Source organism: Pinus tabuliformis, chromosome 4_2 (assembly GCF_031772625.1).
Source record: "Pinus tabuliformis cultivar Carrire ecotype Pingquan chromosome 4_2, CPIR1, whole genome shotgun sequence".
In the NCBI taxonomy this organism is placed as follows: Eukaryota; Viridiplantae; Streptophyta; class Pinopsida; order Pinales; family Pinaceae; genus Pinus; species Pinus tabuliformis.
Genome location: NC_142304.1, coordinates 660976067 through 660992182, shown reverse-complemented (window position 1 = coordinate 660992182; position 16116 = coordinate 660976067). Strand labels below are relative to the sequence as shown.

The following is a 16116-nucleotide window of genomic DNA, read 5'->3' as shown; positions in this document are numbered from 1 at the left end:
ATACCACTCTTACTGACTCGAAGTCAATTCCAATTGATCCTAGATCAATATCGGTCATCCTAGCATAGGGAGTATGATAGTACACGATACGTCCATCGGTAGTACTATGGTCCCTATCCTCATTTCCCTACTCTTTGGCCAGATGAGAGGTACTTCCCGTGAATCCCAGACTGCATGGGTAGGATGTCTCAGCAGAAGAAGGATGAACCACTCATCCTGCCTACATGTCGCCAAGGGGTATCGCAGGGGAAGGCTGAACCACTCACTCTGTACACAGCAAACCACTAGGGGAAGGCTAAACCACTCACCCTATGGTTTCTCATCGCTCCAAGAAATACCCCAAGCCCCCGGAGCTCCCAGAGCTCAATGTCCATCTCATACAAAACCCTCATAAGAGGGTCTCTCCACAACTCAAAGTCGTTCTCCGAAGGCCAAGAACTTGACCTTCCCTAGGGGCTTTGTCAGAATATCGGCGGCCTGCTCATCAGTCCCAGTGTGATGGAGCCTTATCGCTCCTCGTTCTACCATGTCCTGATAAAGTGGTGCCTAATATCTATATGCTTGGAGAGATCATGAAACACAGGATTCTCTGATAATCGGATCCCACTTTTGTTGTCGCAGAGGATCACGGTGGTATCCAGCACATGTCCAAACAGCTTACTGAAGAGCTTGCTCAACCAGACAGCTTCACGGGAGGCCATACTAGCAACTATGTATTCGGCCTCGGTGGTGCTCAAGGCAACCGATTTCTGCTTCCCATTCATCCAGGTATTAAAGCAGAACCCAGAGAAAGACAGCATCTAGAAGTGCTCTCGCGATCCACCGCATTGCCAGCCCAATCAGCATTAGAATAACCATGCAGCCTCAAATCTCCGTCAATGTATTTCAGACCATGAGTGATTGTGCCCCGAAGATATCTCAGAAGATTCTTGGCGGTAATCCAATGGATATGATGAGGCTCAACCATGTATTGGCACAATGTGTTAACTACAAAACATATGTCCGGATGGGAGTTCACCAAGAACATCAGTGCTCCTATGAGTTGACGATACTCAGAAGCATTTCCCAATTCAGGTCCAGCAACACTATCACAAAACTTCTTAAAGTTAAGTTCCATAGGAGTAGAACAAGCTTGCAGTCCACCATCCCAAATATTTCCAATATCTTTACAACATATTTTCCTTGAGAGAGGAAAATTTCATCTGGCTTTCGCCAGACCTCCAACCCTAGGAAATAGTGCATTGGTCCTAGGTCCTTCATTTCAAATTCATAAGCCAACTCCCTCTTCTATTTGTGAATGAGAGGGTCTGCACCTGTCAGAAAGAGGTCGTCCACATAAAGTACCAAAATGAGAGGTTTATCATTTTCAACCTTAAAGTAAAGGTTCGGATCGGCTTCACTTCTAGTGAATCCCAGCTTCATCAGATAACTATCCATCCTCTCATACCAAGCCCGAGGTGCTTGCTTCAATTCATAGCGAGCTTTATTCAACCTGCATACATGAGATTCCTGATCATGAACCTCAAACCCCTCGGGTTGTTCCACATAGACTTCCTCTTTGATTGAACCATGCAAGAAAGCGGTCTTGACATCCTTCCAATGTAGGTTCCATCCTTGCAAGACAGCAAGGGCTATGATCGAGCCAACGTTGCAGGAAGCGCCCCCCCCCGGATCCTAGGCCGGAATCGCGCTCCGTACGGAAGCGTTCCGGAAGCGCACCAGGAAGCGCGATTCCAAAAAATCCGAAGCGCGATTCCGTTTTTTTAAAACGCTTCCTGGTTTTTAAGAAGCGTGGGCCCCGAAGCGCGCTTCGGATGGCGCTTCGGGCCTCCGAAGCGCCACGCTTCGGGCCCGGAAGCGTGCGCTTCACGCAGCGCTTCGGAGCGCTTCCGAAAAAACCGCGCGGGCAAGGGAAAATACCTCATTTTTTTTAATTTTTTTTTAAAGTTAACTTAACTTAGCAATGAGGGGGTGGGTTAGGGTGAGTTTAGGGTGAGGAATGAATAGAATAAAGCCCCCATTCATTCCTCATTTTCTCACTTTGAGTTTATCAGAGTTGGAGAAGAGAAGAGAGGAGAGGAGAAGAGAAGAGAGGAAAGGAGAGGAGAAGAGAGGAGAGCTTGGAGGAGTGAAGAAGGAGGAGCTAGGAGAAGGAGGAGGAGCTTGGAGCAAGAGCTTGGAGGACTTCATCTACAAGAGCTAAAGAGGTAAGTTCAAACCCCAAACTCCCTTGTTTTTTTGAAAAAAAATTTGTATTTTTCTCCTCCCTCTCCTACTCTTTCCCATTGTTTCTACTTGCTCCTTTATTTACAGGTTGTCCACCACCTATATCCATATTCCAAGATGGTGTTCTTTTGGCTTCTATGTATCATTCCACTCTTGGTTTTAATGATGGCAAGGCTGAAGAATAGAAGGGAAGAAACAGAAGAGGACATTGGTGATGGTCCTAATAGTAGTGACCCAATGTATGATGAGGAGGAAGGGTTTGAAGAGGAAGGGGATGAACTTGAAGGGGACACTGAAGCACAAGATGGGAAAGGTACATCAACACCCTTGTGGAACTATGTGACCAAACTTGATGGGGGAAAGGGTGGTGGATCTTACAAATTTGTGTGCCCTCATGGTTATCATGGAGGAAAACCATATTGTGGTTCATATACCCGTCTGAGGAGGCATCTTTGTGGGGTGCTGGACAGTGATGAAAAAAAGGGTTCTGTGGGGGTACAAATTTGCCCAAACATTTCAACTGAAGAAATAAGAAAATACATCCAAATAGAGATGGCTGCACAACAAAAAAACAAGAAACCAAAAACTCATTCTGAATCAAGTGCAACCTCTAAATTTGGTAGTTGCTCATCTCCTCATGGTACTTCTGCAACCTCTGGAGGTAGAAGAACAATAGGGGATTTCCTTAATGTTGCTGGGAGGGATGATGTGGATGGAAAGATAGTCCGTTTTCTTTGTGCTTGCGGTGTACCATTCAATGTGCTTCGCTCTCCCTATTGGCATGACATGGTAAAGGGCATCAATGAAGCCCCAAAAGGATACAAGGCCCCCAACTATGAGAAAGCTAGAACAGTGTTATTAGAAAGAGAAAAAGCTAAGGTTCAAAGAGCTTTGACACGTTTTACAAATGAGTGGGTGGATTCTGGGGTATCCATTGTATCAGATGGGTGGACAAATATTAGAAACCAACATTTGATAAATGTTCTTGGTGTTTCTTCTAGTGGTGCAGTATTTATTGCATGTCATGACTCCTCCTCCATCAGTGCAACTGCACAAAACATTGCAGATCTCCTATTGAAATCAATCAAAGATGTTGGTCTGAATAATGTGGTTCAAGTGATCACAGATAATGCAGCAAATTGTAAGGCAGCAGGAAAAATTATTGAGCGTACTCATCCAAACATCTTTTGGTCTGGGTGCCTGGTTCACACATTGAACCTTTTGATGCATGATATTGTGAAACACAAAGATTGTGGGTGGATTGCTGAGGTTTACAGGAAAGGGAAGCAGCTCATTAAATTCATCACAGGGCATACAAGGGTAAACTACTTCTATGGCACTTACTCCAAGTTGCAATTGCTTAAAATTGCAAAGACAAGATTTGCTAGTTATTACCTCACCTTTAGGCGGCTAGTGAAGGTGAGACAAGCTTTAACTAATCTGGTGTGTGCTGAAACATGGGATGAAATTAACACTGACACAGATGGTGCTAATGCAGTCAAGGACACTGTTCTTGACAGTTACTTTTGGTCACAGGTTAAATATATTTTGCATTTCACCAAACCAATTTATTACATGATCAAGTTTGCAGATTCAGATCGACCAGTAATTGGGGAGGTGTATGAGCAAATGGATAGCATGTTGGGGCAGATTAAAGACATTGTTGAGCCTAGAGATACCACCTTGTACAATTATATTCGTGTAGAGGTGCAAAACCGATGGGAAATGCTAAATATTCCATTGCATGCATTAGCATATGTTTTGACACCTAAATACTATCATCCATCATGGCTTTCAACACCAGCACCTGGGGGGGGAAGCAGGAGAAAACCACACCAAGATCAAGAGGTTCACCAAAAATATATGGCTGCATTGAGTAAATTAATCCCTGATGAGGAGGAGGCTGCATTGGTACGGAGACAGGTGAGCAACTATACGCTCAACACTGGTCCATTTGGGAGCATGCATGCAATTAGAGATCGAGAGACTTTTTCTGCTCTTGAGTGGTGGAACATGCATGGAGGGGGTACTCCACTTCTACAGAGTTTGGCATTGCGGGTGCTATCACAGGTGGTAAACACTTCTTCTGCAGAGAGGTGTTGGAGCTCTTATTCTTTCATCCACAGTGTTAAAAGGAACAGGTTGAGTTTAGACCGGGCAGAGAGCTTGGTTTATGTTCATTACAACTTGCAATTGTTGTCCCATTACTGTGAAGATGCAAAGTCTAATAAAGACTTGTTGATTTGGGACAAGAATCCAGAGGAGCCCAATTTGGAGGATGGAGTGTTGCGACTAGAGCAATTAGAGGATTCTCTTTTCCAGGTATGTCCATTGTGGTATGAATTTTCCAATTTTCCCTTATAAAGCATTTCTCTAATTCATGTTTTTAATTTTTTTGTTAACTAGTGCTTTTTTTTTGCATGAATTTTTTGAGCGATTCTAGGATGATGATGACCATGTTGATATGCCACCACCCCCATCTGGTCCCTTGGTTCCTAGGTTCCATGGTTCAACACCAACAGCAGGGGGTTCTTCTTCATCAGTTTCAGTGCCACGACTTCCACAGGCACCATCTTCTTCATTGCCACCACGTGGAGGCCCGCCACCACGTTCTATTCGTGGTGGAAGGAGGAGAGATTAGTAGATATATTCACAATCTACTACTTTCTGTCATAGATTACTCATTAGACTTGTAGACTTGTGAATTTGAATTTTGAACCTTTTTGGCTTGGCAGTGACCAAGTGACATATTTTGTAAACATTATTATTTGAATTTTGGACATGACAAATGTTGACAGTTGCTCACTTGCTAGATAAATCATAATATGCTCTATGTTTTATGTTTTATAATATGCTTAAATGTTTTATGTTTTATAATATGCTTAAAAATTTGATGTATGTTTGTAATAGCTAGAATATAGATGATTGTTGTACATACTAGTAACTACAATGGAATCATGGATGCCATATCTATCTTGATTTATGCAAAAATATGCATGTTTTCATGTCTTCTACAATTAATTTGGTATTTGGGATGTTTGTTTTGAGTATAAATGCAAAAAAATATAAAAATATATATATATATAGCAGACGCTTCCGCGAACGCTTCGCTTCCTAGATTTTTGGAAAATGACGCTTCCGCGCTCCCGCTCCCGCTTCGTGCAACATTGGATCGAGCGGATGGTGGTGTATCGAGCAAGAAGTGCAAATATCTCATCGTAATCTACACCTTCCTTTTGAGAAAAGCCTTGAGCCACAAAGCGAGCCTTGAACTTTTCTGCACTCCCATCAGCGCCATGCTTAATTTTGTAGAGCCACTTAGAGGTGACAACCGATTTGTCCTAGGGTCTAGGGACCACATCCCAGACATCTCTTCATAATTGATTCGTATTCTTCATTCATAGCATCCTTCCATACTTGATGCTTCACGGCTTCTTTGAATGATGAAGGCTCATTTTGAATGATAGTGCTCATGGCAGTCAAATATCTTGATACTTGTTCGGCTTCTTACTTTCACAAAAAGCCCCCCTTGGTGCAATGTGTCTCTCGGCATCTTCAAGAGTCTCCCTAAGCCATGAGGGTCTCCTTTTGGAGGAGGAGGGCTCATGAGGAGGAGTATCAATAGGATCCATAGGTTCATCAACATCAGGCATCATTTCATCTTCTTTTGCACCTTGATTTCCGGTGTCAGCTTCTTTGTCCTTCCTTAGGATAGGAAGGTTGTTGATCTTCCTAAGGGCCATATCTTCGTCAAAGGTGACATCATGACTTATCTCAACTTCCTTTTGACCAGCCACATAAAATCTATATCCCTTAGAATTTTCACTATAGCCCACAAAGATTCCTTTCTTCCCAAATGCACCCAATTTGCTTCTTTTCTCTTTCGGGACATGAAAATATATGGCACTTCCAAAAATTCTAAAATGAGAGACATCGGGTTTCTTACCAGTGAACATTTCTTCGGGAGTCTCGGAGTCCAATGTTTGATGAAGGCATCGGTTTTAAACATACACGGTGGTATTTGCAGCTTCAACCCATAGGAACTTCGGAAAGCCTTGATCATGAAGCATGGCACAAACTGCTTCTACAATAGAGCGATTCTTCCTTTCAGCCACACCATTCTGCTCAAGAGTGTATGGCGTTGTAGTCTCCCTCTTAATGCCAGCTTCTCTGCAATAATCTTGGAATTCATTGGATTCGTACTCGGTCCCATTATCAGTCCTCAATATCTTGATTTTCTTCTTAGATTGGTTTTCGATCAAGGCTTTGAAGTGTCGGAACCAGGTGAACACTTCATCCTTCTTCTTCAAGAAGTAGATCCAGGTCTTGCGAGAATAATCATCCGTAAAGGTGAGATAATATAAGTATCCTCCCAAAGAGTTTACAGGCATCATACCAGATATGTCAGAGTGGATCAATTGCAATATATATGTGGTCTTGCTATTACTTGAGGGGAATGCTTCCCTTGTAAGTTTTCCTTTGGCACATCCAGGACATACACTTTCATGCTCTACTTTGAACTCGGGCATACCTGTCACCATCTGTCTCACATCAGGTAGGGCCTTATAATGAAGATGGACAAACCTCTGGTGCCATAGTTCAGATTGTAGAGATGTGTCACAAGACATGGCCCAATGGAACTCCTCCAACTTGATACAAAGTGTCAACCCTGAACCCAAGAGTAAAAGCATCTTTAAAATTTCTTTTCCAAACACGTACCTTTCCATCGATGAATGCCACCTTGAATCCTTTGTCCTCCATGACTAAAATGAACACAAGTTCTTCTTGAGATCAAGTACATATAGTACTTCTTGCAAATGAATAGTGTTACCTTGATTCAATTGAAGGGTAACATTCCCTACTCCCTTCATGGGATAGGTGGCATCGTCTCCAAGGATGATCTCCAAGTTTGTCTCCTTTTCTGTTAGATTAGAGAGGGCTTCCTTGTATCGGTGAAGTGCCTTGAGGCACCACTATCAATCAGTGAATTTCCCAAAGTGTACGGGGGAGAGGCAGTGGAGAGGGCCAATATAAGGTAGTACTCTTTTAGCTTATTGTTAACACCATTGGATTCTTCATACCTGGAGTTCCTTGATTTCTTGGAGGGTCGACCATTTCCTTGATGTCCTGCATTCCTTTTTCCTTTGCCATTGGACCTGCCATTCCTTTGATCGTTGTTGTTGAAATTGCCCCTAGAATGATTGTGATCATCATCATGCGATGTGTCCCTTCTATTTGGACACTCCCTTGCATAGTGGCCAAATTTATTGCAAACAAAGCACTTGCCCTTCCTTCCTCCCTTAGATCCAAGCTTTCCATGGAAATGAGCTTTAGACCCTACATTGTTCCTCCTTTTGGCATGAGCGGAGAATGCATTTCTTGCTCCACCAATTCTTGTTTCTTCTTGAATGCATCTCGACATCAATTCTTCAAACCCTGGAATTAGATCATTGTTGAGGATGGTGGTTCTCAATACATACCACTCAAGTGGGAGTCCTCTAAGGGTGGTGAGAGTAAGTTCCCTGTCAGGAATGACTTCTACAATCAAGAGTAGATCATTCTTGATCTCAGTAATCCTCAAGAAATAGGATTGAATATCCTAGTCCTTGCCCTTCTTAATATCCTTCAACTTATTCTTGGGAAATAGAATTTGATTAGCATTACTAACCTTGAACATGTCGACGAACCTGTCGTAGATCTCCTTGGAGGTCTTCAATTCAAAGATGTAGGCCACCAGATGCTTGTCAATGGAATCCCTGATAATCTTCTTTGCTTTGACTTCAGCCCTATTGTACTTGGTCTTTGCAGCAACCGGTGCATTTGAAGGAGGTTCAGGGATTTTACCCTGCACATAGTCCATCACTTCTTTTTCTTTCAAGGTCAAATCAAGAGACATCTTCCATCCATGATAGTCAGATTTATCATGGAGCTTGTCTTCAGCCGAGAAGTAAGATGAGGAACCCATTGAACCTTTTATCCTTGTCCAATAGTCTTTGGTGATTGCTCTTTCACTCTTGCTTGGGCTTTGTCTTCACCTCAGCTCTGATATCATGTTAATTTTAGGCAACAATGGTATGTTCTATGCTTTAGAGCAATTTTACTTCAATTTCTTTATTAGCTATAGCATAAAAACTATGTTGAAGCATGAAAACTGATAACTTGTAGGCTTGAATGTAAAAATACACACAGGTATTTAATAATAATAATTTATTAATATATATAAAATGTATAAGATGATATAAGATTACAATGAGGACCCTGCTTTTATACCTCAGCAGGTGATCTTTCGTGAATGGGCATATCTTTTAGACATGCCTTTTCACTTAATTTAATGACTATTTACCCTAAATAATATTTAATTATTTAATATTTATATTTTATTTTATTTATCTACTTGTTATGAATTATATTCATAACATAGCCTCTCCCTTCGGAAGCTTTGTCCTCAAAGCTATATTGCTCGCAATTGTCTTTGTGGTGGTTGTCTTTTTGGCATATAATCTAGGCATCGTTTCATCATGTAGCTCATCAATAATATTACCTTGGAATTTTTTTATTTTTTTTTTTAATAATAATAATAATTTCTTTTCTTTTCTTTTTTTTAATTTTAACAATTTTTTTTATAACTTTATTAATTTTTTTTAATTATAATTTATATATATATGTGTGTGTGTGTGTGTGTGTGATTATAAGAAAAAAAATCTTTATAACGTATCAAGCCCTAACCAAATCACCGTTTCCGAATTGATTCTCGGGCAGAAGACGCGTCCTTTGAAAAACCCAACACTGACATGATCTGTGTGCAAAAATGGCGAGTGGAAGGACGTACTGGTCATAGCAAAATGGCTGGAATGCGTTTAATGTAGCGGAGCCACTATATATATATTTTAAAAACCTTATTAACAAACGGACGGGTGTATGACCAACAGTCACGTCGTATGAGTGGAGAGTTGACCGGGTTTGTGAAAAGGGGATCTTCGATCGACCGCTAATCTGAACAACGACAGCCATGATCCACATCGTGGAGCATGGTTTCTCCACGCCACGGAGCCAGGGGACATGGGCCACGGTTGCTGACGGGGGTCTGACCTCAGATGCTGCTAAGCCCGTTCCTGCGCTTGCAGTCAGATCCGCCAATGAGTCCAGGTGCACAAAGTGACCAGGGCACTGCCATACCCGACCCACAGGTTTCGCAATTCAGCGATTTGTCCGCACTGCGCAGTCCCCATGCGAGGATCATTCAGACCTCCCATCTTTGGCTGCCTATGTTCATAATACTCGACGTATGCTATGGACATTGCTCGAATTTCCTTTCTCTTTATCTGAGCAGGGTTCTGAATAAGATCTACACGACCTGTCTTGTTTTTCACAGCTCTGACCAATTCCATGAAGTGTTCGTGGCAGGGCTGCACGAACTTTCTAATGACGTGGTTGCTTTGGCAGTCGGGAATCAGGTTGCCTTTTGCGAGTTCGCGATTGAGGAGGTAATCGTAGCACCTGACAGGCTTGTTGAGTATTACTTTTGGTAATCATGGGTGTCTGATAGAATCAAAGTTAATTTTCAGGTCGCGAATTGGCTGCGTGACTATTTCAAAGAGACGAGACACCACGGAGGCCACTACCGCGGCCTCCACGTCTGTTTGGTATGATTTCAACATGATGGTGCCCTCGCAGATTTCAGTGGGCTTCCGGATCTCTGCAGACCAATTCTGAAAAGTATTGCCATTGTATTTGCGGCGAACGTTGAAGAAAAAGGAGCGGGATTGGTCTCTGATTTTTTGTCTTCGTCTCTGCTCCTCGTCATCCACTGGTGGCTCTGGATTTTCTTCCCCTTCTTCAAAGTGTTCATCCTCGTCGCTCGAATTCCGACCTTCAGTAACCATCTTTGACAATAGCTTATGCCCAACATTATCTAACTGAATTTTTGTCTTCTCTACTGCTTCCCTGTAAGCTTTCTGGGCAACAGCATCATTGCAAGATGCTAGAATTTTTTCTAGCTCGTCAGGAGGAATGTAGTCACCCATGTGGTGACCTTTCTTTGGTGGACCCGATAGGGAAGCTGGAGGGGGCATTTCATCTTTGGTCTGCTTAGGTGGCTTTCTTAGCTCTTCCACTGCAGCTTTCTTCACATAGTATTCCATCATGGCTACTGGATCTGCTGCTATGGGTGGTGGCTCAGTGGTGCGGTCACCAGAGGAACAAGCTACATGAGTTGATTGACTTGACCATCTTGAATCTACACCACCAGCATCATAGAGTGCAGATGTTATAGTTTGATAATTTGTTCGCTGTTAAGGAGCACCATTTTGCAAATTGTTGCCTTGTCGTGATGTTGTATTGCTTGTACTAGCAGTCCCAGCATTCTGAGAATCCCTCGTCTGTGCAAGTGCTCTTTCTTCTTCAGAAACACGATATTCATAATATTTGTAGTCGGGACAATGTACATCGAACAAGAACCTGAAAGGTGTATCGCCAGGATTTTTTTGCCTGGTAATATTTTCAAACTGTCTCCCATTCTTTGCCACAAAGCATGCTAACTTGTCAGCAACTTTCTTTACTTCTGGATCATTGGATGGAGATGGTGCATTTTGGTGGGCATCTTGCGAATCCTCAGCAATATTTGATGCCTCCAACTTTAATCTCTTTGACTGTCTGTCCAAGCCCCTTTTTCCATCTTCACTTTCATCCTCAACTTCATTTGGATCATCATCTTTATCTTCATCAAATATATCATTTATTACATCTTCATTTTGATTATTACTATTCTGGTCAACATCTTCTTCTCCTGCTTCACCTTGTTTTGTTCCTTCACTTTCACTATCATCTTCCTTATTATTGATTTCCTTTATACATACTTTAACTTCTGCACATGATTTTTCTAAACGCTAAAATGCTTCTTGAATAGTAAGCTATTCAACGCAATCAAGATGTGAGCGTAATGGCACATTGTGCAGAGAACTACGTTTAAAGGCCCGCATGATTATATCGGTGTGTCATGGCTCTGATACCACTGTAGCATAAAAACTATGCTGAAGCACGAAAACTGATAGCCTGTAGGCTTGAATGTAAAAATACACACAGGTATTTAATAATAATAATTTATTAATATATATAAAATGTATAAGATGATATAAGATTACAATGAGGACCCTGCTTTTATACCTCAACAGGTGACCTTTCGTGAATGGGCATGTCTTTTAGACATGCCTTTTCACTTAATTTAATGACTATTTACCCTAAATAATATTTAATTATTTAATATTTATATTTTATTTTATTTATCTAATTGTTATGAATTATATTCATAACATAGCCTCTCCCTTCGGAAGCTTTGTCCTCAAAGCTATATTGCTGGCAATTGTCTTTGCAGTGGTTGTCTTTTTGGCACATAATCTAGGCATCGTTTCATCATGTAGCTCATCAATAATATTACCTTGGAATTGTTTTATTTTATTTTTTTAATAATAATAATAATTCTTTTCTTTTCTTTTTTTTAATATTTTTTTTAATATTTTTTTTTAATTCTAACAACTTTTTTTTTATAACTCTATTAATTATTTTTTTAATTATGATTTATATATATATGATATAAATGTGATTATAAAAAAAAATTCTTTATAACGTATCAAGCCCTCACCAAATCACCGTTTCCGAATTGATTCTCGAGCAGAAGACGCGTCCTTTGAAAAACCCAACGCTGACATGATCTGTGTGCAAAAATGGCGAATGGAAGGACGTACTGATATTCATAATATTTGTAGTCAGGACAATGTACATCGAACAAGAACCTGAAAGGTGTATCGCCAGGATTTTTTTGCCTGGTAATATTTTCAAACTGTCTCCCATTCTATGCCACAAAACATGCTAACTTGTCAGCAACTTTCTTTACTTCTGGATCATTGGATGGAGATGGTGCATTTTGGTGGGCATCTTGCGAATCCTCAGCGGTATTTGATGCCTCCAACTTTAATCTCTTTGACTATCTGTCCAAGCCCCTTTTTCCATCTTCACTTTCATCTTCTTCACTTTCATCTTCGACTTCATTTGGATCATCATCTTTATCTTCATCAAATATATCATTTATTACATCTTTATTTTGATTATCACTATTCTGGTCAACATCTTCTTCTCCTGCTTCACCTTGTTCTGTTCCTTCACTTTCACTATCATCTTCCTTATTATTGATTTCCTTTATACATACTTTAACTTCTGCACATGATTTTTCTAAACGCTGAAATGCTTCTTGAATAGTAAGCTATTCAACGTAATCAAGATGTGAACATAATGGCACATTGTGCGGAGAACTACGTTTAAAGGCCCGCATGATTATATCGTGTGTCATGGCTCTGATACCACTGTAGCATAAAAACTATGCTGAAGCACGAAAACTGATAGCTTGTAGGCTTGAATGTAAAAATACACACAGGTATTTAATAATAATAATTTATTAATACATATAAAATGTATAAGATGATATAAGATTACAATGAGGACCCTGCTTTTATACCTCAGCAGGTGACCTTTCATGAATGGGCATGTCTTTTGGACATGCCTTTTCACTTAATTTAATGACTATTTACCCTAAATAATATTTAATTATTTAATATTTATATTTTATTTTATTTATCTAATTGTTATGAATTATATTCATAACATTAGCCCAGTATCAATATTTAGATTAGCAATCACATCAACATGATAGTAAAATGCAGATAGAACATAAACATAAACAGTAGAAGACAAGCCAAGACAAGAGGACACAAGATGTGGCACCGACCAAGGACAAACCCCAATGTGGGGAAACCCTTGATCAAATCTTTTTTTAGTCTTCAATAGTTCAGCAAAGAGAGATAGTACAATTTACAAATCTGATAATTTATAACAGCAGCAAAAGAGCCCTAACCGAAAAGTCAAAGCTGGTCAACAGGGAAGATTTGACCCTTAGCAAATCGGTCAACTTCGACCACCAAACAGCAAGAAAAAACAACCCTCAAAACAGTCAAATTCAGCCTAGTCAAAGTCTGGTCAAACAGCCCACCTGCAGTCAACCCTAGATGCAATAAACATTGGTCAACAATCAACATTTAGCCTCAATTTTTGTGCCCAAAAAAGCAGCCTGCCCAAATAGAGATAGCCCTCACAAAAATGCAGTCAAAGGAGGTCAACGCATGTTGGTTAACGCTTGGTCAAACTGTCCAGAAATCTGTACCCAATCAATGAGGAGAGAGAGAGAGAAGTGTGAAGATGAGTGTGTCCAAATGAGGCTAAGTCACCTTCTATTAATATGCAACGTTGAGGATGAATAGACGTGACTGTTGAGCTTCTGAGCCTACATAAGTTTGTTGGCCAACCTTGACAATTTGACCATAATCAAAATAAATTCATAACTTCATTTGTACATGTCATAATCGAATGATCTTTAGATCAATCCTACACCTCTCGGAGAGAGGAATCCAAGAAAAATAGCAGCGCTCATATATAAGATGACCCGTGTGGAGGTTGGCCCTAGTTGCCAATTTTAACATGAACCAAGAAAATAAGAACTAGATCACTTAGCCTAAGAAGTGGTACAAGATGGAAGGAACCCAAAGAGGAATGGGGCAGGAGGGCATTCCGATATGTTGAAAAGACGAGGTGGAGATGACCCACTTTTGTGGTCAAATCAAAATCAGTAGCTCTCAACTTCTCGATATCCAACTAGACTTGGAGCTAGATGATGTTTATGTAGCTCTTGTTGATGATCCCATTTCTAGTAGTGGTGAATCAATGATGAATTTGATGAGTGATCATGTTAATCAATGATCTGTATTAGGCTAGTGGCCCAATAACTTGAGGCATTGTTTTTGGACACTAGAGGCCACTTAGAGCCTCATTGATTACGTATTTTGTTGTTGATAAGTATTGCATTTTGTGCCATTTTGATATATTCATATCCAGTTTCATTGAATCCAGTTTGATCTGGTTCTGGTTCAACTCCTGGTTAGATAGATGGCCGGTTCAAAACCCGGTTCTGGTTTTAAAAACCATGCATACAAATAGGAAAGAGTTCAAAATGCACTTACAAGGGACAAAGAGAAAAGAAACACCAAGGAGAAGCATCAGTATTACATAGACTAAGATGTGAACCAAGAAAATAAGAACTAGTTCACTTAGACTAAGATGTGGTACAAGATGGAAGGAATCCAAAGAGGAATGGACGAGCAGGGCATTCCGATACGCTGAAAAGACGAGGTGGAGATGACCCACTTTCGTGGTCAAATCAAAATGAGTAACTCTCCACTTCTCAATATCCAACTCTTGGATAATGCCTCCTCCACAAATATCATTTTCTTTGATTTGTAGAAGAGATTCTGCATTAAATGTTAGTTGTTTTCTTCCTTAGGCCAGTTGGCCTCATGGACATCTTACTGAAATTGTATTCTATTTTATTATATTCTCTTGCTTTCTCTCTCCAGCCGCGCATACATAAACAGGCATAATGCTTTACCTCTCTCCAGATGTGCCCTAGATGGTTTTTAAATTTGTTGTCGTTTTTAGGTTTTTTTTTTCAAACATTTAGAGATTTGATCCAGACCTGTTTGGCCAATTCCAAAAGCGTTGATGTCCTAAAAAGCTGGTAAATATGTTTTCTCGAACTTTAGGGGAAGGTAATTAGGACAATGCCCTGAATAGCGAGAATTGTTATGAGAAAAATCACAAGCCTTTAGACCATGGAAATCTAAAACTATCAGACCTCCTAAGTAACCGTGAGAAAGTGAGTTGCCTTTGAACCCCGACCTTCACGTCTCAAAATTAAAAAAACACCCCACTCATCGGCCCCGGAGATAAAAAATTAGAAAGCAAAAAACAACACCTCAGAGATGCAATTAATTATATTTGGAAACGTGATAAATCTATTTTATCTACATATGATCCAAGTTAATTTCACACACAATAGGCACACCATAATTAAACAACAGTAAAGTTCTGTTATCAGGTTTGCAGATGGGAGTTTATCCAGAATGATGAGAGAAAATCCGTCAGACCTACCTCGTAAAGCGGTCTGTCTCTCTGAACCGTCCCGTCCTCTACCCGCGCTCCGCGTTTCTCCTTGAACTCCTCCAGCTGTATTCATTTTTATTATTTTTAAAGCTGAACCCACATTGATATATTTACCAAAAACTGAACAGGGAAAAGAACAAAGACGAATCATCGCATGCTTGCCTGCTGTTCAGAGACAAAATTCATAAGTCTAACAGGAGGCTCCGCCATGTTTTCACTCTTAATGTTTCGTTCTTCCATCCTCACTTGACCCGGTTGCACTCAATCTAATGGAATGTCTCGCTGCTCCTGTCAAGATTTCTACAAAGTCTACTAAATGTTTCTCACGTTGAGCTCCTCGATTTTATAAGCTCGTGATAATACTTCAATAAATCATAATATGGAGCAGTTGCGAAGGAGTAGTGTCCTTAATTAATTAAATGATTTCTATTAAATGAGTAAACTTTTTATTTTTTATATATTAATTAATATGTATTTTAAACGATATAAATTTGGAAGTAAATTCTTTTTTCCTTTGTTGATAGGAGTTAGCTCGTGATAATACTTCAATAAATCATAATATGGAGCAGTTGCGAAGGAGTAGTGTCCTTAATTAATTAAATGATTTCTATTAAATGAGTAAACTTTTTATTTTTTATATATTAATTAATATGTATTTTAAACGATATAAATTTGGAAGTAAATTCTTTTTTCCTTTGTTGATAGGAGTTTTATTGCCTTAAAATCTCATCTTATAAAATTAGAGATCATTATTTAAACCAAGTACCATCGTAGTTTGTCATAAGCGAAACCATGACTATGGATAACTAATAAACGTTTAGATTTATCTAAATGTAAATATATATTATT

General features: G+C 40.0%; 1 protein-coding gene and 1 pseudogene across 5 annotated transcripts in view; both read right to left on the bottom strand.

Annotated features, from left to right (window-relative positions):
• LOC149171143 (NEFA-interacting nuclear protein) overlaps positions 1-15631 on the bottom strand; it is a 221513-nt gene extending 205882 nt beyond the window's left edge. For 4 of the 5 annotated variants that reach the window (XR_016259011.1, XR_016259012.1, XR_016259013.1 and 1 more), the window contains exons 1-2: positions 15430-15631; positions 15256-15330 (exon numbers count right to left, since the gene is read on the bottom strand). Coding sequence is in view for 2 of the 5 variants with exons in the window: in XM_089424031.1 (XP_089280157.1) it covers positions 15256-15330; positions 15430-15507 (153 nt within the window). In the remaining 3 variants the exon portion in view is untranslated. The remainder of the gene's footprint in view (positions 1-15255; positions 15331-15429) is intronic. The other variant, XM_089424032.1, reaches the window with a different exon arrangement.
• LOC149171144 (uncharacterized) lies at positions 9756-14703 on the bottom strand (annotated as a pseudogene).
• Positions 15632-16116: the final 485 nt, after the last annotated feature.